Source organism: Rhinatrema bivittatum, chromosome 8, assembly GCF_901001135.1.
Source record: "Rhinatrema bivittatum chromosome 8, aRhiBiv1.1, whole genome shotgun sequence".
Taxonomy (NCBI): domain Eukaryota; kingdom Metazoa; phylum Chordata; class Amphibia; order Gymnophiona; family Rhinatrematidae; genus Rhinatrema; species Rhinatrema bivittatum.
In genome coordinates, this window is record NC_042622.1 from 269,875,224 (window position 1) to 269,896,403 (window position 21,180).

General features: G+C 46.3%; 1 gene segment (V, D, J or C); it reads right to left on the reverse strand.

Annotated features, from left to right (window-relative positions):
- Nucleotides 1-3,740: 3,740 nt before the first annotated feature.
- Nucleotides 3,741-20,829, reverse strand: LOC115097637. The segment is given in 3 exon segments: nt 3,741-4,102; nt 14,718-14,826; nt 20,650-20,829. Coding segments are annotated over 3 exon segments (651 nt in total).
- Between the last annotated feature and the right edge of the window lie 351 nt (nt 20,830-21,180).

Consider the following 21,180-nt stretch of genomic DNA (forward strand, 5'->3'; position numbering starts at 1 on the left):
TCGGACCAGTCCCTAAGATTGTGTGCTTCACATATTACAATTCATCAATAGGGCCCCAAGTTAATGACAAACCTAGCAGTTATGGACCAGACTGTACATTTTGTATGAGTTAGTAACCCAGGCTGTGCAGTGAGAGTGCAATACAGACAGAGCCTGGGGCCAGAGACCCAGATTATGCACAGGAGTCAGTAACCCAGGCTGTGCAGTGAGAGTGCAATACAGACAGAGCCTGGGGCCAGAGACCCAGATTATGCACAGGAGTCAGTAACCCAGTCTGTGCAGTGAGGGTGAGATACAGACAGAGCCTGGGGCCAGTGACCCAGATTATGCACAGGAGTCAGTAACCCAGGCTGTGCAGTGAGGATGAGATACAGACAGAGCCTGGGGCCAGTGACCCAGATTATGCACAGGAGTCAGTAACCCAGGCTGTGCAGTGAGGGTGAGATACAGACAGAGCCTGGGGCCAGTGACCCAGATTATGCACAGGAGTCAGTAACCCAGACTGTGCAGTGAGGGTGAGATACAGACAGAGCCTGGGGCCAGTGAACCAGATTATGCACAGGAGTCAGTAACCCAGACTGTGCAGTGAGGGTGAGATACAGACAGAGCCTGGGGCCAGTGACCCAGATTATGCACAGGAGTCAGTAACCCAGGCTGTGCAGTGAGGGTGAGATACAGACAGAGCCTGGGGCCAGTGACCCAGATTATGCACAGGAGTCAGTAACCCAGGCTGTGCAGTGAGGGTGAGATACAGACAGAGCCTGGGGCCAGTGACCCAGATTATGCACAGGAGTCAGTAACCCAGACTGTGCAGTGAGGGTGAGATACAGACAGAGCCTGGGGCCAGTGACCCAGATTACGCACAGGAGTCAGTAACCCAGGCTGTGCAGTTAAGGTGAGACACAGACAGAGCCTGGGGCCAGTGACCCAGATTATGCACAGGAGTCAGTAACCCAGACTGTGCAGTGAGGGTGAGATACAGACAGAGCCTGGGGCCAGTGCCCCAGATTATGCACAGGAGTCCGTAACCCAGACTGTGCAGTGAGGGTGAGATACAGACAGAGCCTAGGGCCAGTGACCCAGATTATGCACAGGAGTCAGTAACCCAGGCTGTGCAGTGAGAGTGCAATACAGACAGAGCCTGGGGCCAGAGACCCAGATTATGCACAGGAGTCAGTAACCCAGGCTGTGCAGTGAGAGTGCAATACAGACAGAGCCTGGGGCCAGAGACCCAGATTATGCACAGGAGTCAGTAACCCAGTCTGTGCAGTGAGGGTGAGATACAGACAGAGCCTGGGGCCAGTGACCCAGATTATGCACAGGAGTCAGTAACCCAGGCTGTGCAGTGAGGATGAGATACAGACAGAGCCTGGGGCCAGTGACCCAGATTATGCACAGGAGTCAGTAACCCAGGCTGTGCAGTGAGGGTGAGATACAGACAGAGCCTGGGGCCAGTGACCCAGATTATGCACAGGAGTCAGTAACCCAGACTGTGCAGTGAGGGTGAGATACAGACAGAGCCTGGGGCCAGTGACCCAGATTATGCACAGGAGTCAGTAACCCAGACTGTGCAGTGAGGGTGAGATACAGACAGAGCCTGGGGCCAGTGACCCAGATTATGCACAGGAGTCAGTAACCCAGGCTGTGCAGTGAGGGTGAGATACAGACAGAGCCTGGGGCCAGTGACCCAGATTATGCACAGGAGTCAGTAACCCAGACTGTGCAGTGAGGGTGAGATACAGACAGAGCCTGGGGCCAGTGACCCAGATTATGCACAGGAGTCAGTAACCCAGACTGTGCAGTGAGGGTGAGATACAGACAGAGCCTGGGGCCAGTGACCCAGATTATGCACAGGAGTCAGTAACCCAGACTGTGCAGTGAGGGTGAGATACAGACAGAGCCTGGGGCCAGTGCCCCAGATTATGCACAGGAGTCCGTAACCCAGACTGTGCAGTGAGGGTGAGATACAGACAGAGCCTGGGGCCAGTGACGCAGATTATGCACAGGAGTCAGTAACCCAGACTGTGCAGTGAGGGTGAGATACAGACAGAGCCTGGGGCCAGTGCCCCAGATTATGCACAGGAGTCAGTAACCCAGACTGCGCAGTGAGGGTGAGATACAGACAGAGCCTGGGGCCAGTGACGCAGATTATGCACAGGAGTCAGTAACCCAGGCTGTGCAGTGAGGGTGAGATACAGACAGAGCCTGGGGCCAGTGACCCAGATTATGCACAGGAGTCAGTAACCCAGACTGTGCAGTGAGGGTGAGATACAGACAGAGCCTGGGGCCAGTGACCCAGATTATGCACAGGAGTCCGTAACCCAGACTGTGCAGTGAGGGTGAGATACAGACAGAGCCTAGGGCCAGTGACCCAGATTATGCACAGGAGTCAGTAACCCAGGCTGTGCAGTGAGAGTGCAATACAGACAGAGCCTGGGGCCAGAGACCCAGATTATGCACAGGAGTCAGTAACCCAGGCTGTGCAGTGAGAGTGCAATACAGACAGAGCCTGGGGCCAGAGACCCAGATTATGCACAGGAGTCAGTAACCCAGTCTGTGCAGTGAGGGTGAGATACAGACAGAGCCTGGGGCCAGTGACCCAGATTATGCACAGGAGTCAGTAACCCAGGCTGTGCAGTGAGGATGAGATACAGACAGAGCCTGGGGCCAGTGACCCAGATTATGCACAGGAGTCAGTAACCCAGGCTGTGCAGTTAAGGTGAGACACAGACAGAGCCTGGGGCCAGTGACCCAGATTATGCACAGGAGTCAGTAACCCAGACTGTGCAGTGAGGGTGAGATACAGACAGAGCCTGGGGCCAGTGCCCCAGATTATGCACAGGAGTCCGTAACCCAGACTGTGCAGTGAGGGTGAGATACAGACAGAGCCTAGGGCCAGTGACCCAGATTATGCACAGGAGTCAGTAACCCAGGCTGTGCAGTGAGAGTGCAATACAGACAGAGCCTGGGGCCAGAGACCCAGATTATGCACAGGAGTCAGTAACCCAGTCTGTGCAGTGAGGGTGAGATACAGACAGAGCCTGGGGCCAGTGACCCAGATTATGCACAGGAGTCAGTAACCCAGGCTGTGCAGTGAGAGTGCAATACAGACAGAGCCTGGGGCCAGAGACCCAGATTATGCACAGGAGTCAGTAACCCAGTCTGTGCAGTGAGGGTGAGATACAGACAGAGCCTGGGGCCAGTGACCCAGATTATGCACAGGAGTCAGTAACCCAGGCTGTGCAGTGAGGGTGAGATACAGACAGAGCCTGGGGCCAGTGACCCAGATTATGCACAGGAGTCAGTAACCCAGGCTGTGCAGTGAGGGTGAGATACAGACAGAGCCTGGGGCCAGTGACCCAGATTATGCACAGGAGTCAGTAACCCAGACTGTGCAGTGAGGGTGAGATACAGACAGAGCCTGGGGCCAGTGACCCAGATTACGCACAGGAGTCAGTAACCCAGGCTGTGCAGTTAAGGTGAGACACAGACAGAGCCTGGGGCCAGTGACCCAGATTATGCACAGGAGTCAGTAACCCAGACTGTGCAGTGAGGGTGAGATACAGACAGAGCCTGGGGCCAGTGACCCAGATTATGCACAGGAGTCAGTAATCCAGACTGTGCAGTGAGGGTGAGATACAGACAGAGCCTGGGGCCAGTGACCCAGATTACGCACAGGAGTCAGTAACCCAGGCTGTGCGCCTGCTCTGTGCTCTTCCTCTTTGTGTGACAGTGACAGATCAGGCTGGGTTTTTGTCAGGCGCTGTATCACAGTGGTATCCTGGGGGACTGTTATACCATTTCAGACAGTAATAGAGAGCGGTGTCTGTAGCTTCTGCATTCTTTATGAGGAGCTGATACTCCGTCCCAGCGCTGTTCACAGAGGCTGAGAAATGGGCTGAGGATATTCCAGGCCCATAGTTTGGTGCTGTCAAGGAGTGATGGTGATAGAGGAGGCTCTTCGGTGCCTCTCCCGGGATCTGACTCAGGAAGAGTGTAGCATGTTCATCCTTTATTCCAACATCACAGGTAAAAGTTGCACTTTGTCTGAGGCTCACAGAGAGAACAGCAGGCGACAGCACAGGAGTCTGAGACTGAACAGCTGGAAAACAAGAAAGGACAGAACAGTTACATTAATGTTTGCAGCATGGTTATTATGAGTATTTCAGCTGATAAATATCCAGTGCCTTACATACCTGCAATCCAGATCAGGACAGAGAATAACAAGGTCTGTGGCAGCCTCATTGTGAGGGTGAAGTTCTCCTGGTCCCAGCTCTGATCTGTGCTGTAACCTGAAGGCAGACACTGGGTGGGAGCATAAATACCAGCAGCAGGGAGACCCCCGGGGAGTGTACATGCAAATTAGTAATTTGTCCTAATCCCGGAGTTACATTTGCACATATGGAAATTAGAGCTAGTAAAACCCATCTCATACTGTGCACTCAGAGCTGCTGCTTCATTCTTTTTCATTATTTATTGAATTGTTCACATTTACAGACAGCAAAAAGCCATGGCCCAGATAATATCAGGTTCATCATGGAAGGAAACCATTTACCAATTTTCCCATAAGCTGAAGTTACAATAAAGTGGGTGGGGGGAGTGACCATCAATAGAGCAATACCCCATAGAAATGGAAAAAGGGAAGAGGAGAGAATGCAGATCTCTATTCATTCACCCACGACAGGGACAGGAGCTACTTCTTGGTCCCGTTGATGAGAGTCCAGAAACAACTCTACCTGGGAAGGGTCATAAAAAATATCTCTGGCACCAGTTATCTTCATAACACATTTACATGGGAAACGAATAACGACCTGATCCCCATCTGCTGCTGGGAGGTAGGAACAGGAATTCTTGAGACCAGGAATTGTAACATGAGTGGCATGAAAGGAGCCAGGAGGACACAGACATTTCAGTGGTTTGACATTTTAATTCCACATTTCAATGGTAGGAAATACCTCCTTTCTCCATTTGTGCCAGATTCACAAACTTCTCAACTACTTTGAGAAACCACCTTGCTGCTGTCATAGATGCACTAACCCCACATAGACTATTGTAAGTCTCTATTTAATGGCACCGAGTGCCTTCTATAGGGTACAGCTGCTAAATTCTATAGGGACCAAATCTACTGTCCACATGTGGCAGAGCCTCCCAGTCTGGCCACTGGATGCCACTACCCCTGGCCTTAGAACACACTAGAAAGGAGGCCGTCCATACCCTCTGGTCCCTCCCACCTGGAGGCTCTGATTGGAGGACTCAGTGCTATTTAGCGCAGCCATTTTAAGACACCTTGGGATTCCGTTAGAGAGACGTCAGGGAGCAAGATATCTTTTTTCCACACTCTGGTGAGGCCTCCCAGTCTCACCCAAAGGGTTTTCTTTTAGCAGTGACGCCTCCCAGTGCACTCCCTTCTATTTTACAGAGAGAGAGAGATTTTACGTCTGATACCAGAGCTGGAGAAGGGAGCAGAGCAATTGTTTTCGGTTTGGCAGTGTCTGCTCCAATCTTATCTCCCGTCCTTTCCTCAGGAATCTGCAGGGGAAGGGGGCGAGCCTGGAGCCCTCACTTCAGGCAATGCTCGGGGAAAAGCTGGAGGAGAGGGACTGGAACAGGCGCAGCTCAGTCTGCAGCCGAGATTCCAGGCCTCGGGACTCGGCTGAGGGCAGAGTGTGCTGTGACTTGTGGCGGGTGTGGGAGGAAAGAGAGTGCTGGAGTCAGGGAAGGCAGAAAGGGGAAAACATGGTGGTGTGGGGGGAGAGGGAGAGAGTGGGGGGTATGGAAAAGACAGAATTGATAGATCTTCCTCCTCTTCTCCTTCCCATTCTGCTAATTGACAGCAATGTCGGGATGAACATAGCTCAAACGCTGCCAGGCTCCCAGGGATAAAAATGTGATCAATACTGTACTGTATCTATATTTGGCCTTTTGCTATCCAAAATTATTCTGGTGTTTTACGTTTATTATTAGTTCACTGATGTATTTATCTGCTTAAGGTGTCCTTTAAATTATTTGTATTCTCGTTAAGTGGTGTTTAGACGGGGACTGAGTGAGCACCGTGTCCGTATTGCTGCTGTGTTAAGGTAACTTATAATCTCCCGCAGCCCTGTCCCGTGACCTGTCCGACGCTACTTAATTCTGCTTTAGATCGGTTTCCATCCATCGCCACCTGCTGGTGGTACCAGATCAATACATCAGCTCTGAGAGTCAGAGTATAACCAGCAAACAAGGCCTGCAAATCAGAAATGAGATACAGTGCAGAAGAGAAAAAATTAAATATTGCAGAGTAGAACAAAATCCTATGGGTGGTCAGGAAGTGAGCAGAGCAGGCTATTCCGTGCCCATTGGCTGGCAAACGCATGCTCTGAGCCGTCGCCCGGAGCAGGACCTCACAGGCCGAGGCTGCCGCCTGATCTTGAAAAAAGCAAACCGGAAACCGGTCCAATATTGCAGTAGCAACCAAGAAAAAAAGAACCGGTGAACACCAAGGATCCTTAATTCTTTATTCAGCGCTATGCATCAAAAAAGCCTGACTCACTCGAAAGAGCTGCTTCAGGGGTTAATGAAACACATATAAAAACAATTAAATACATATAAATACATTAAAAACATGTCAAACATTTAAGACATATAAAGCCATGTATAACAACACATTATAAAATCATAAAAAATGATAATATAATAAATAATAAGGACATACAATAATGTCAAAATGTACTTAAAAAAGCAAAAGACAACAACTTTCATTCAACTCAAACTACTGGATGTATGATTTCAATTATGAGAATGCATAGATGAATAATATTAATTGTGGAAATAAAATCATAACTAACATAACATAATTGAGTGTGCACCTAAAAATGTAAATAAATATCTATAGCAGGAGATGCCAAGGTAGCCTGCATCCAGCAAATACCTTCACTGTTTGTGCTAAAAAACAAGCACAAGAAAACCAGTTGCAATGAATGAATATTACTGGAATAACCTATTGAGTATCTTAAGCACTGTGATTCTTAAAACAAAACTGAATCCCACGTTTAGGCCACATAGTAACAGGCACAATGAAAAATAAAACCCACAAATAGGGAGATACACAGTATCTTTCCATCCTGCACTTCTCTGGCGTTTATAGAACTTGACATTAAAGGTTTCTATGTTGGTAAGTGAACTTTTGGTGCTCTAAGTCCGCCCTGCTCATTAACTTTGGATTCACATTCAAGTGTTCATGCACTGAGTTTCTGTGTATTTTCTAGGTGCACACGCAATTATGTTATGTTAGTTATGATTTTATTTCCACAATTAATATTATTCATCTATACATTCTCATATTTGAAATCATACATCCAGTAGTTTGAGTTGAATGAAAATTGTTGGCTTTTGCTTTTTAAAGTACTTTTTGACATTATTGTATGTCCTTATTATTTATTATATTATCATTTTTTATGATTTTATAATGTGTTGTATACATGGCTTTATATGTCTTAAATGTTTGACATGTTTTTAATGTATTTATATGTATTTAATTGTTTTTATATGTATTTCATTAGCCCCTGAAGCAGCTCTTTCGAGTGAGTCGGGCTTTTTTGATGCATAGCGCTGAATAAAGAATTAAGGATCCTTGGTGTTCACCGGTTCTTTTTTCTTGGTTGCTACTGCCTCCTGATCCTGGCCCGTCACTAACATTATCAGGAAAGGGCTCCTTTTGCATTGTGGAGCTCCTGCCTTTCCTTTATCTCCCATCTTTGCCTCACAGTGGAGGTGGCCCAGGGAGGAGATTTTGGAGATTTACCCATTTTGCTACTTTTGGACTTTTAGAGTGGAAAGGGAAGGCCCCCGAAGTCTAGAGGGGCTGGGTTCTGGTTTTCTGCTAAAAAGTCACCAGCAAGGGTGAAGGAAACTGAAATTGTTGGAGATTCTGGCAGGAGTCTGAGGATCCATTGGGTTCTGAGGGATAATTTCTGATCAGGAGGTTTTGCCACTTTCTCACAGTGTTTGGATGTTGAAACCACAGCAAGGCTGTCCTACCCTGCAGGGGAGATGGAAGCTGGTGCAGGGAGAGAAGGTCAAGGAAACATTGAGTCTCCTAATGCTGTTTCTTATCTTTTCAGTTCTCGCATGGATCTTGATTTTTAAACTGAAGGAAAACCTTTGTGACTTTTGCTTTTCCTTTGCCTTGGACACCAGGGCCGAGTGTGAGAGGGTCAGTGTGTCTTTCTTTTTGCCCATTCTTCTTGGACCCCAGACTTTACCATCATCACTAGGAAATTCAGAATCTCGCTGCTCTTTACCAAGATTATTGCATTTGGGATGAGACAGAGATAGAGCCTGGAGTCAGTGACCCAGACTGTGTCCTGGAGTAGGATATGGGAGTTTCCCTCCTGCAGATCTGGCTGTGATGTGGATCCTGGAGAATGGCAGAGGGAAAGACAAGGAAGCAGCAGGGAGGAGCAGCACAGCTCCCTCCCTCCATCTCTCAGTACTTTCAGCTCATCATGTCTAACACCTGCTCTGTGCTCTTCCTCTTTGTGTGACAGTGACAGATCAGTCTGGGTTTTTGTCAGGCGCTGTATCACAGTGGTATCCTGGGGGACTGTCGTACCATTTCAGACAGTAATAGAGAGCGGTGTCTGTAACTTCTGCATTCTTTATGAGGAACTGATACACCGTTCCAGCGCTGTTCACAGTGGCTGAGAAATGGGCTGAGGATATTCCCGGCCCATACTTTGGTGCTGAGTAGGAGTGATGGTGATACAGGAGGAGCTTCGGTGCCTCTCCTGGGATCTGGCTCAGTAAGTGTATAGCATTGCCTTCCTTTAGTCCAACATCACAGGTAAAAGATGCACTTTGTCCGAGACTCACATAGAGAACAGCAGGCGACAGCACAGGAGTCTGAGACTGAACATCTGGAGAACAGAACAGAAAGAATTGTTTAATTAATATTTGCACCATTATGTTTATGGATAATCCAGTTTATAGATATTTCAGTTTCATGCCATACATACCTGAAATCCAAACTAAGATCCAAACAGCAAAGTCTGTGGCAGCCTCATTGTAAGGATGATGTTCTCTTGGTTCCAGCTCTGATCTGTACTGTAGAGATAGAAGCATAAATACCAGTAACAGGGAAATTCAGAATATTTTATTTGGATATATGCAAATCATTATTGATCCCCAGGATTAAACATTCACATATGGAAATCAGTACTTGTAAAACCTGTTTCATACCCTACAAGCAGAGGAGATCTGTGTTCTTCTGCTTTCACACATTTCACTCGGGTGCATCATACTTCGTGGTTAGCTGGTTAGTTTATATTTTAAAAAAAAGACCAAAGGTCCAGCTTCTTTCTGACTCTGCGACACCTCTCTCTTTGGGGGTAATGCAGTGAAAAAAGAGAATTGAACTTGGTCGTGGTTCAGAGATTTGTAGTTTTCTAAATGCTTGATAGTCACAATCCTATCGAAGCTCCCTGAGCTTTCAACACACAGGCACCATCCAAGATACACAAGGCTCAATGGACTGATCCTAAAGACACACAGGCATCATCCAAGATACACAAGGCTCAATGGACTGTTCCTAAAGACACACAGGCATCATCCAAGATACACAAGGCTCAATGGACTGTTCCTAAAGACACACAGGCATCATCCAAGATACACAAGGCTCAATGGACTGTTCCTAAAGACACACAGGCACCATCCAAGATACACAAGGTTCAATGGACTGTTCCTAAACACACACAGGCACCATCCAAGATACAGAAGGTTCAATGGACTGTTCCTAAAGACACACAGGCACCATCCAAGATACACAAGGTTCAATGGAATGTTCCTAAAGATACACAGGCACCATCCAAGATACAGAAGGTTCAATGGACTGTTCCTAAAGACACAAAGGCACCATCCAAGATACACAAGGTTCAATGGAATGTTCCTAAAGATACACAGGCACCATCCAAGATACAGAAGGTTCAATGGACTGTTCCTAAAGACACACAGGCACCATCCAAAATACACAAGGTTCAATGGACTGTTCCTAAAGATATACAGGCACCATCCAAGATACACAAGGTTCAATGGAATGTTCCTAAAGACACACAGGCACCATCCAAGATACACAAGGTTCAATGGACTGTTCCTAAAGCACACAGGCACCATCCAAGATACACAAGGCTCAATGGACTGTTCCTAAAGATACACAAACACCATCCAAGATACACAAGGTTCAATGGAATGTTCCTAAAGACACACAGGCCCAATCCAAGATACACAAGGTTCAATGGACTGTTCCTAAAGCACACAGGCACCATCCAAGATACACAAGACTCAATGGACTGTTCCTAAAGATACACAAACACCATCCAAGATACACAAGGTTCAATGGAATGTTCCTAAAGACACACAGGCCCAATCCAAGATACACAAGGTTCAATGGACTGTTCCTAATAACACTCAGGCACCATTCAAGATACACAAGGTTCAATGGAATGTTCCTAAAGCACACAAGCACCATCCAAGATACACAAGGTTCAATGGACTGTTCCTAAAGCACACAGACACCATACAAGATACACAAGGTTCAATGGAATGTTCCTAAAGACACACAGGCACCATCCAAGATACACAAGGTTCAATGGACTGTTCCTAATAACACTCAGGCACCATCCAAGATACACAAGGTTCAATGGACTGTTCCTAATAACACTCAGGCACCATCCAAGATACACAAGGTTCAATGGACTGTTCCTAAAGACACACAGGCACCATCCAATATACACAAGGTTCAATGGACTGTTCCTAAAGCACACAGGCACCATCCAAGATACACAAGGTTCAATGGAATGTTCCTAAAGACATACAGACACAGGCACCATCCAGGATACACAAGGTTCAATGAACTGTTACTAAAGATACACAGGCACCATGCAAGATACACAAGGTTCAATGGACTGTTCCTAAAGCACACAGGCACCATCCAAGATACAGGAGGTTCAATGGACTGTTCCTAAAGACACACAGGCACCATCCAAGATACACAAGTTCAATGGACTGTTCCTAAAGCACACAGGCACCATCCAAGATACACAAGGTTCAATGGAATGTTCCTAAAGACATACAGACACAGGCACCATCCAGGATACACAAGGTTCAATGAACTGTTCCTAAAGATACACAGGCACCATGCAAGATACACAAGGTTCAATGGACTGTTCCTAAAGCACATAGGCACCATCCAAGATACAGGAGGTTCAATGGACTGTTCCTAAAGACACACAGGCACCATCCAAGATACACAAGATTCAATGGACTGTTCCTAAAGCACACAGGCACCATCCAAGATACACAAGGTTCAATGGAATGTTCCTAAAGACACACAGACACAGGCACCATCCAAGATACACAAGGTTCAATGAACTGTTCCTAAAGACACACAGGCACCATCCAAGATACACAAGGTTCAATGGACTGTTCCTAAAGACACACAGGCATCATCCAAGATACCCAAGGTTCAATGAACTGTTCCTAAAGACACACAGGCACCATCCAAGAAATACAAGGTTGAATGGAATGTTCCTAAAGACACACAGGCACCATCCAAGATACACAAGGTTCAATGGACTGTTCCTAAAGACACACAGGCATCATCCAAGATACCCAAGGTTCAATGAACTGTTCCTAAAGACACACAGGCACCATCCAAGAAATACAAGGTTGAATGGAATGTTCCTAAAGACACACTGGCACCATCCAAGATACACAAGGTTCAATGGACTGTTCCTAAAGACACACAGGCATCATCCAAGATACCCAAGGTTCAATGAACTGTTCCTAAAGACACACAGGCACCATCCAAGAAATACAAGGTTGAATGGAATGTTCCTAAAGACACACAGGCACCATCCAAGATACACAAGGTTCAATGGACTGTTCCTAAAGACACACAGGCATCATCCAAGATACCCAAGGTTCAATGAACTGTTCCTAAAGACACACAGGCACCATACAAGATACTTGGAAACTCTCCTGCTACATCAAGGACATTTCCTCTTCACAACGAACAGTTTTCTGCTCCGGAGGGAGGCGGTGTCCAAGCAGGCCTCTCAGAAGCTGATCCAAACCTACTCTGTGACCGCTTCCTTCTTCTATGGGGTCCGAGGAGGAACATGAAGAATGAAGTTAACAACATTACATCTTTTATTCTAGTGATTCCACAACCATGGCGTGGCCAGGTTGGTGCCAACAGGCTCTAACTTACCAGAAACTAACTAGGTTAGCATTGACAATTTGGTGATGGTCGAGTACCAGCTATGTTGCTATTACTATGTGAAATTATTTATTTGTTGAATTGAAATATTTGTATCTGCTCTGTCCCATGTGTTGGTAGGTAACAATGTTAAAGTTATATAATTATACCAAAATGACATAGACAAATAAACAATCAAATAGAAATTACAACAGTCATCTTTCTATAATCTGCCATTCAAAACAGATATGAAATTTGATTTTCTCTTCCTGCAGTGTGTCTGATGCCGATATTCAGTGCTAACCTTTTAGATAAACACCACAGACTGCGCAGTTCACTTCAGACCATTGTATGTGTGCACCCTGCAGGCAAGTCCTTGAAAGACTGATAGTTGCCAGGTACCATCTGGCAAGTCTATGGGGGATCTAGATGACTGGATGTTTAGGCAGGAGCTTCACTATTTTTCTGGCAGCAGCACTGATAGTTTGCTGGTTTAGACAGGAGTGCTAGAAGAGGCTGGCTTTTAGAGTAAGTACGGGAACTTGTAAGTCAAGCTACTCAGCTAAATAGAGAACCAAAGAGAGATAACGACAAGAGAAGAAGGAATACCCTAAGAGTGGTCAAACTTCTGAAGCTGGGATATGTCCTTAAACTAGAACAGCCAATGGCAGGTTTTCATGCTGGTGAATATTTTAAAGGCTTGTACAATCCATGTAACATGATCCCAGTGGGTTGAAATTTGGTGACTTTTCATCATTTTTGATGATCTTTGATTGCTGAAAATGTTAGCCCACCCCCTTCGATGTTTGCTCCACAATTCATACTCCCTAGAACAGCCGGCAGCACGCTTTCTTGCTGGTGAATTTTCTCAATTTCCGCTCATCCTGCTTCATCTTTTGAGGTCCTTCTTTCACTGATAGAGCCTAAAATAGAAGCTGCATAAAAGTGTTCCAGCGGCTGTTCTAAGGTGTAAAAGAAGTTGTCTGTTCTAGTGTTTTAATAGAACAGAACAGAAAATGAACCAGGCAGGGTGGATGGTGCAGTGGGTCTTCATCTACCATTATGGTTCAGAGAAATTTCAAAGGCATTTAGCTGATGAATATTATTTACCTAGGTAACATGGTTTGACTGAATATTGCCCTCCTTGAATATGATTAGACGCATGATTGGCTGCCCTCATGCACGGACCTTTAACCACACTAAAAGGAGGCATTCCTGGGGGGGGGGGGGGAGGCAGGAGTTAGTGTTTCACCTCTGGGAGTAAAATAATGCACATATAGATTACTTTCAACTGTACGCACCCTATTACATTGTAACTTGTCTTGGGTACTTGCATATAAGTGCATGGGTGGTCATTATTTGGCCCTCCCACGGCCACCTACACAAATAACAGGTGTAGACTGGAAATTAGCATAAAATAAGCAGAGTAACAGCACCTGCATAGTTTGAAACTGCTCGGGCTCTGTGTAAATTGCTCCCCTACGTAACTAACAGTGGTTCTCTCATGCCAGGTACAGCAAATGCTTCTTCCACAGTATCCCCAAAGCCTCCTATATCAATGAGGAAAAAGCAAGACCAGGAATCACACCCAAGCCTTCTGCATGGCAGTGAGCAGCCTGACCAGTAGTAAATCGGACCAGTCCCTAAGATCGTGTGCTTCACATATTACAATTCATCAAAAGGGCCCCAAGTTAATGACAAACCTAGCAGTTATGGACCAGACTGTACATTTTGTATGAGTTAGTAACCCAGGCTGTGCAGTGAGAGTGCAATACAGACAGAGCCTGGGGCCAGAGACCCAGATTATGCACAGGAGTCAGTAACCCAGGCTGTGCAGTGAGGGTGAGATACAGACAGAGCCTGGGGCCAGTGACCCAGATTATGCACAGGAGTCATTAACCCAGACTGTGCAGTGAGGGTGAGATACAGACAGAGCCTGGGGCCAGTGACCCAGATTATGCACAGGAGTCAGTAACCCAGGCTGTGCACCTGCTCTGTGCTCTTCCTCTTTGTGTGACAGTGACAGATCAGTCTGGGTTTTTGTCAGGCGCTGTATCACAGTGGTATCCTGGGGGACTGTTATACCATTTATAACAGTAATAGAGAGCGGTGTCTGTAACTTCTGCATTCTTTATGAGGAACTGATACTCCGACCCAGCGCTGTTCACAGAGGCTGAGAAATGGGCTGAGGATATTCCTGGCCCATACTTTGGTGCTGAGTAGGAGTGATGGTGATACAGGAGGAGCTTCGGTGCCTCTCCCGGGATCTGGCTCAGGAAGAGTGTAGCACTTCCATCCTTTACTCCAACATCACAGGTAAAAGTTGCACTTTGTCTGAGACTCACAGAGAGAACAGCAGGCGACAGCACAGGAGTCTGAGACTGAACAGCTGGAAAACAGAACAGAAAGAATTGTTAAATTAATATTTGCACCATTATTATTATGGGTAATTCAGTTTATAAATATCCAGTGCCTTACATACCTGCAATCCAGAGCAGGACAGAGAATAACAAGGTCTGGGGCAGCCTCATTGTGAGGGTGAAGTTCTTCTGCTCCCAGCTCTGATCTGTGCTGTAACCTGAAGGCAGACACTGGGTGGGAGCATAAATACCAGCAGCAGGGAGACCCCCGGGGAGTGTACATGCAAATTAGTAATTTGTCCTAATCCCGGAGTTACATTTGCACATATGGAAATTAGAGCTAGTAAAACCCATCTCATACTGTGCACTCAGAGCTGCTGCTTCATTCTTTTTTATTATTTATTGAATTGTTCACATTTACAGACAGCAAAAAGCCATGCCCCAGAAAATATCAGGTTCATCATGGAAGGAAACCATTTACCATTTTACATAATAATTTTCCCATAAGCTGAAGTTACAATAAAGTGGATGGGGGCAGTAACCATCAATAGAGCAATACCCCATAGAAATGGAAAAAGGGAAGAGGATGGAATGCAGATCTCTATTCATTCACCGACGACAGGGACAGGAGCTACTTCTTGGTCCCGTTGATGAGAGTCCAGAAACAACTCTAACTGGGAAGGGTCATAAAAAATATCTCTGGCACCAGTTATCTTCATAACACATTTACATGGGAAACGAATAACTTCCTGATCCCCATCTGTCGTGCACGCATACGTAGAACTAGAAATTTCCTCCGTCCTTGCTGTGTTGCCTTAGATACATCTGGGTACATCCAGACCTTTTGGCCCAGATGTGGATTGCTGGTAGATTTTGTATTGTCTTCTGACCAGGACAATATTCTGAAAATATTGCTTCATAATAGGAATACCCTCTATGTACCCTTTTCTCTATCTGTGCCTCTAAAGAGGATTCCAAAATCTCTGTTAAATTCAAACACACTGGCCCAGTAACTTGTTGGTTTTCTCCTTCCATCTTGGTTTGTGGAAGAAAATACACTTTAGAAATTGGTGGTAGTGCTTCTGTTGAAATTTGTAATATTTCTTGTAGGTAACATCTAAATTGTTCCCTCGGTGAACTCTTAAATTTAGATCTCTCGCAGCTTTCTCTAGATTTTCCATTCTTCTAGTTAAAGCTGTATCACCTTGTATAAGGCCATTCTGGACAGATTTTATTTGGGTAATCTTTGAGTCCATGTCTTCAATTTTTTCTGTGTGCAAAGACACAACATGGTTTAAGTTATTAAACTGAACTTGAGTACCTTTAATAGCCGTGGTCAGAGTTATTATTGAGTTTTCCAAAAGAGAAATAGCTTGCCATAATGAATCTAAAGTCACTACACTTGGTTTCACCAATAATGACTGAGAAGTAAAAGTTACCACTTGAGATGTTTTAGGAAAATGTCCGTCTCACTCCGTTCCACGGTGGCCCAAACACCATCTCCCTCTCGCACACAATCGAGAGTCAGCCCTTCCAGCCGTGGAGAGGAAGATAACCTGCCACCCTCGATGACAAATGCCGCTTTAGACCCTGCGGGATTCTCCTCGGAGACGCTCACCCCTTAGGACGCCTTCTGTCTCTGGGGCGTGTCCGGGCCCGCAGTCACGCCGCACAGCGGTGGAGAGGGCGTCGTCGAACCTCCAGGACTCAATGATGTCTCACCCATGAGCGGGGGGGGGGGGGGGGGTGTGTGCTCTCCTCCCTCTGCTCTCGCGGGAACCTCTGGAGCATTCACATCTGCAGGTGGGTAGAGGCCGGCTATGCTCGTCTGAACAAGTGCAGGTTTTAGAGAGGCCGAGGCACCATCTCTGACCCGTCCTTTTCTCTTTGTATGAGGCATTTAGGAAATAGTTACAAAAACGAGCAATACGAGAACTACTACATTCCACATCCTCTCCTCACGACGCCATCTCGGAACACCCCCCCATGCTGCTTCATTCTGTTTAGATTTATTCCCTGAATATTTCACTCCACGGTATTTTCATCTTCAGAGTGAAGAGAGTATAGGGGGAGGGTAATGTACAAAGGTAAAGGTTGATTCCTCCAGACCTAAACTCCCCAATCTCCTGGAAGATCCAGGAGAATCGTCAGCCTTCTGCCCTTCCTCCTGCTGGGTAAACCAGAGTGAATCCTTATCTACTGTGACTCAAGCAGATGACCAGTGGCAATGGGAACAGAGGTCCCCACCGTCGGGTGGCGAGGCCGGATAGGAAGCAGAGCCCAGCTGCAGCTTCGCCACTACCAGCCCACGTTCCACACAGGTTGAGCCCTTGGGTACCAGGGCTGGCTGATTTTAGAGGGGCCTCTGGCAACGTCATCACTAGGGGCCACGGGAACTTTTCCCTACCGTGGCCTCTTTAAATTCTGACCGGCGGCGCACGCCCCTAGGAGCAGGGGCCAAGCAAGGCGGCTGCGACAGCAAGTGCGGCATGGCATCGTTCCTTCGCTGCGGCTGGGAGGTGGCCCTTGCGGAGGTCGAGGCAGCAGCACCCCCTCCGCCACGGAGGGGGAGGCAAGGAGCAGTCCAGGGCCGAGCTGGAGAGCCGGGAAGCGTCAGGACCGCAGCAGCGGCCGACAGGTGCGGCTGGAGCGAGAAGGGCCACAACCCGGGCCTGCTGCTGGGAGGTAGGAACAGGAATTCTTGAGACCAGGAATTGTAACATGAGTGGCATGAAAGGAGCCAGGAGGACACAGACATTTCACTGGTTTGACATTTTAATTCCACATTTCAATGGTAGGAAATACCTCCTTTCTCCATTTGTGCCAGATTCATAAACCTCACAACTACTTTGAGAAACCACCTTGCTGCTGTCATAGATGCACTAACCCCACGTAGACTATTGTAAGTCTCTATTTAATGGCACCGAGTGCCTTCTATAGGGTACAGCTGCTAAATTCTATAGGGACCAAATCTACTGTCCACATGTGGCAGAGCCTCCCAGTCTGGCCACTGGATGCCACTACCCCTGGCCTTAGAACACACTAGAAAGGAGGCCGTCCATACCCTCTGGTCCCTCCCACCTGGAGGCTCTGATTGGAGGACTCAGTGCTATTTAGCGCAGCCATTTTAAGACACCTTGGGATTCCGTTAGAGAGACGTCAGGGAGCAAGATATATTTTTTCCACACTCTGGTGAGGCCTCCCAGTCTCACCCAAACGATTTTCTTTTAGCAGTGACGCCAACCAGTGCACTCCCTTCTATTTTACAGAGAGAGAGATTTTATGCCTGATACCAGACCTGGAGAAGGGAGCAGAGCAATTGTTTTCTGTTTTCTAGTGTCTGCTCCAATCTTATCTCCCGTCCTTTCCTCAGGAATCCTGCAGGGGAAGGAGCGAGCCTGGAGCACTCACTTCAGGCAATGCTCGGGGGAAAAGCTGGAGGAGAGGGGCTGGAACAGGCACAGCTCAGTCTGCAGCCGGGATTCCAGGGCTCGGGACTCGGCTGAGGGCAGAGTGTGCTGTGACTTGTGGCGGGTGTAGAATGCAGGCATCATTCCTGGAGGGGGGGAGGGAGGTGGTGGGGTGTGGGGGGAGGGGGAGAGGGAGAGAGTGGGGGGTATGGAAAAGACAGAATTTATAGATCTTCCTCCTCTTCTCCGCCCCATTCCTCTAATTGACAGCAATGTCGGGATGAACACAGCTCAAAAGTTGCCAGGCTCCCAGTACTGTACTGTATCTATATTTGTGCTTAACTGACTCTAACATTTGTCTTAATTATTTTGAGACTCAGTTGAAACCAAAGGAATCCTATCTCACTCTCTATGGACAAATTAGTGGACAAATTAGTGGACCAGTAGTTTGTGCGACTGCTCTATAATGACTTTTGCTGTCCAAAATTATTCTGGTGTTTTACGTTTATTATTAGTTCACTGATGTATTTATCTGCTTAAGGTGTCTTTTAAATTATTTGTATTCTCGTTAAGTGGTGTTTAGACGGGGACTGAGTGAGCACCGTGTCCGTATTGCTGCTGTGTTAAGGTAACTTATAATCTCCCGCAGGCCTGTCCTGTGACCTGTCCGAGGCTACTTAAGTCTGCTTTAGATCGGTTTCCATCCATCGCCACCTGCTGGTGGTACCAGATCAATACATCAGCTCTGAGAGTCAGAGTATAACCAGCAAACAAGGCCTGCAAATCAGAAATGAGATACAGTGCAGAAGAGAAAAAATTAAATATTGCAGAGTAGAACAAAATCCTATGGGTGGTCAGGAAGTGAGCAGAGCAGGCTATTCCGTGCCCATTGGCTGGCAAACGCATGCACTGAGCCGTCGCCCGGAGCAGGACCTCACAGGCCGAGGCTGCCGCCTGATCTTGAAAAAAGCAAACCGGAAACCGGTCCAATATTGCAGTAGCAACCAAGAAAAAAAGAACCGGTGAACACCAAGGATCCTTAATTCTTTATTCAGCGCTATGCATCAAAAAAGCCTGACTCACTCGAAAGAGCTGCTTCAGGGGTTAATGAAACACATATAAAAACAATTAAATACATATAAATACATTAAAAACATGTCAAACATTTAAGACATATAAAGCCATGTATACAACACATTATAAAATCATAAAAAATGATAATATAATAAATAATAAGGACATACAATAATGTCAAAATGTACTTAAAAAAGCAAAAGCCAACAACTTTCATTCAACTCAAACTACTGGATGTATGATTTCAATTATGAGAATGCATAGATGAATAATATTAATTGTGGAAATAAAATCATAACTAACATAACATAATTGAGTGTGCACCTAAAAATGTAAATAAATATCTATAGCAGGAGATGCCAAGGTAGCCTGCATCCAGCAAATACCTTCACTGTTTGTGCTAAAAAACAAGCACAAGAAAACCAGTTGCAATGAATGAATATTACTGGAATAACCTATTGAGTATCTTAAGCACTGTGATTCTTAAAACAAAACTGAATCCCACGTTTAGGCCACATAGTAACAGGCACAATGAAAAATAAAACCCACAAATAGGGAGATACACAGTACCTTTCCATCCTGCACTTCTCTGGCGTTTATAGAACTTGACATTAAAGGTTTCTATGTTGGTAAGTGAACTTTTGGTGCTCTAAGTCCGCCCTGCTCATTAACTTTGGATTCACATTTAAGTGTTCATGCACTGAGTTTCTGTGTATTTTCTAGGTGCACACTCAATTATGTTATGTTAGTTATGATTTTATTTCCACAATTAATATTATTCATCTATGCATTCTCATAATTGAAATCATACATCCAGTAGTTTGAGTTGAATGAAAGTTGTTGTCTTTTGCTTTTTTAAGTACTTTTTGACATTATTGTATGTCCTTATTATTTATTATATTATCATTTTTTATGATTTTATAATGTGTTGTATACATGGCTTTATATGTCTTAAATGTTTGACATGTTTTTAATGTATTTATATGTATTTAATTGTTTTTATATGTATTTCATTAGCCCCTGAAGCAGCTCTTTCGAGTGAGTCGGGCTTTTTTGATGCATAGCGCTGAATAAAGAATTAAGGATCCTTGGTGTTCACCGGTTCTTTTTTCTTGGTTGCTACTGCCTCCTGATCCTGGCCCGTCACTAACATTATCAGGAAAGGGCTCCTTTTGCATTGTGGAGCTCCTGCCTTTCCTTTATCTCCCATCTTTGCCTCACAGTGGAGGTGGCCCAGGGAGGAGATTTTGGAGATTTACCCATTTTGCTACTTTTGGACATTTAGAGTGGAAAGGGAAGACTCCTGAAGTCCAGAGGGGCTGGGTTCTGGTTTTCTGCTAAAAAGTCACCAGCAAGGGTGAAGGAAACTGAAATTGTTGGAGATTCTGGCAGGAGTCTGTGGATCCATTGGGTTCTGAGGGCTCATTTTTGATCAGGAGGTTTTGCCACTTTCTCACAGTGTTTGGATGTTGAAACCACAGCAAGGCTGTCCTACCCTGCAGGGGAGATGGAAGCTGGTGCAGGGAGAGAAGGTCAAGGAAACGTTGAGTCTCCTAATGCTGTTTCTTACCTTTTCACTTCTCGCATGGATCTTGATTTTGAAACTGAAGGAAAACCTTTGTGACTTTTGCTTTTCCTTTGCCTTGGACACCAGGGCCGAGTGTGAGAGGGTCACTGTGCCCTCCTTTTGCCCCCTTCTTCCTGTTGGAGGACTTCCTCTGCCCAGGAACTGGTACATGTGAATGACCATGGGCACAGCCACACCAAGGTCGCAGGAGGTCAAGCCATCCCCCGCCAGATGGACCACAGCATTGTAGCTCCTCGGGTGCAGCCAGCAAGCCAACTGGGGGTCCTGCTACATTCGTAAGAGGCAGAAGGGGTCAGGACAGAGTGATCCTGGCTGAAATGAGTCAATGCCCAGTACTACTTGTTTGGGGCAGTGCTGAGAATAAGGCTGAGGTCACTGGGGCAAGTGGGATTTGGACCCCAGACTTTACCATCATCACTAGGAAATTCAGAATCTCACTCCTCTTTACCAAGATTATTGCATTTGGGATGAGACAGAGATAGAGCCCGGAGTCAGTGACCCAGACTGTGTCCT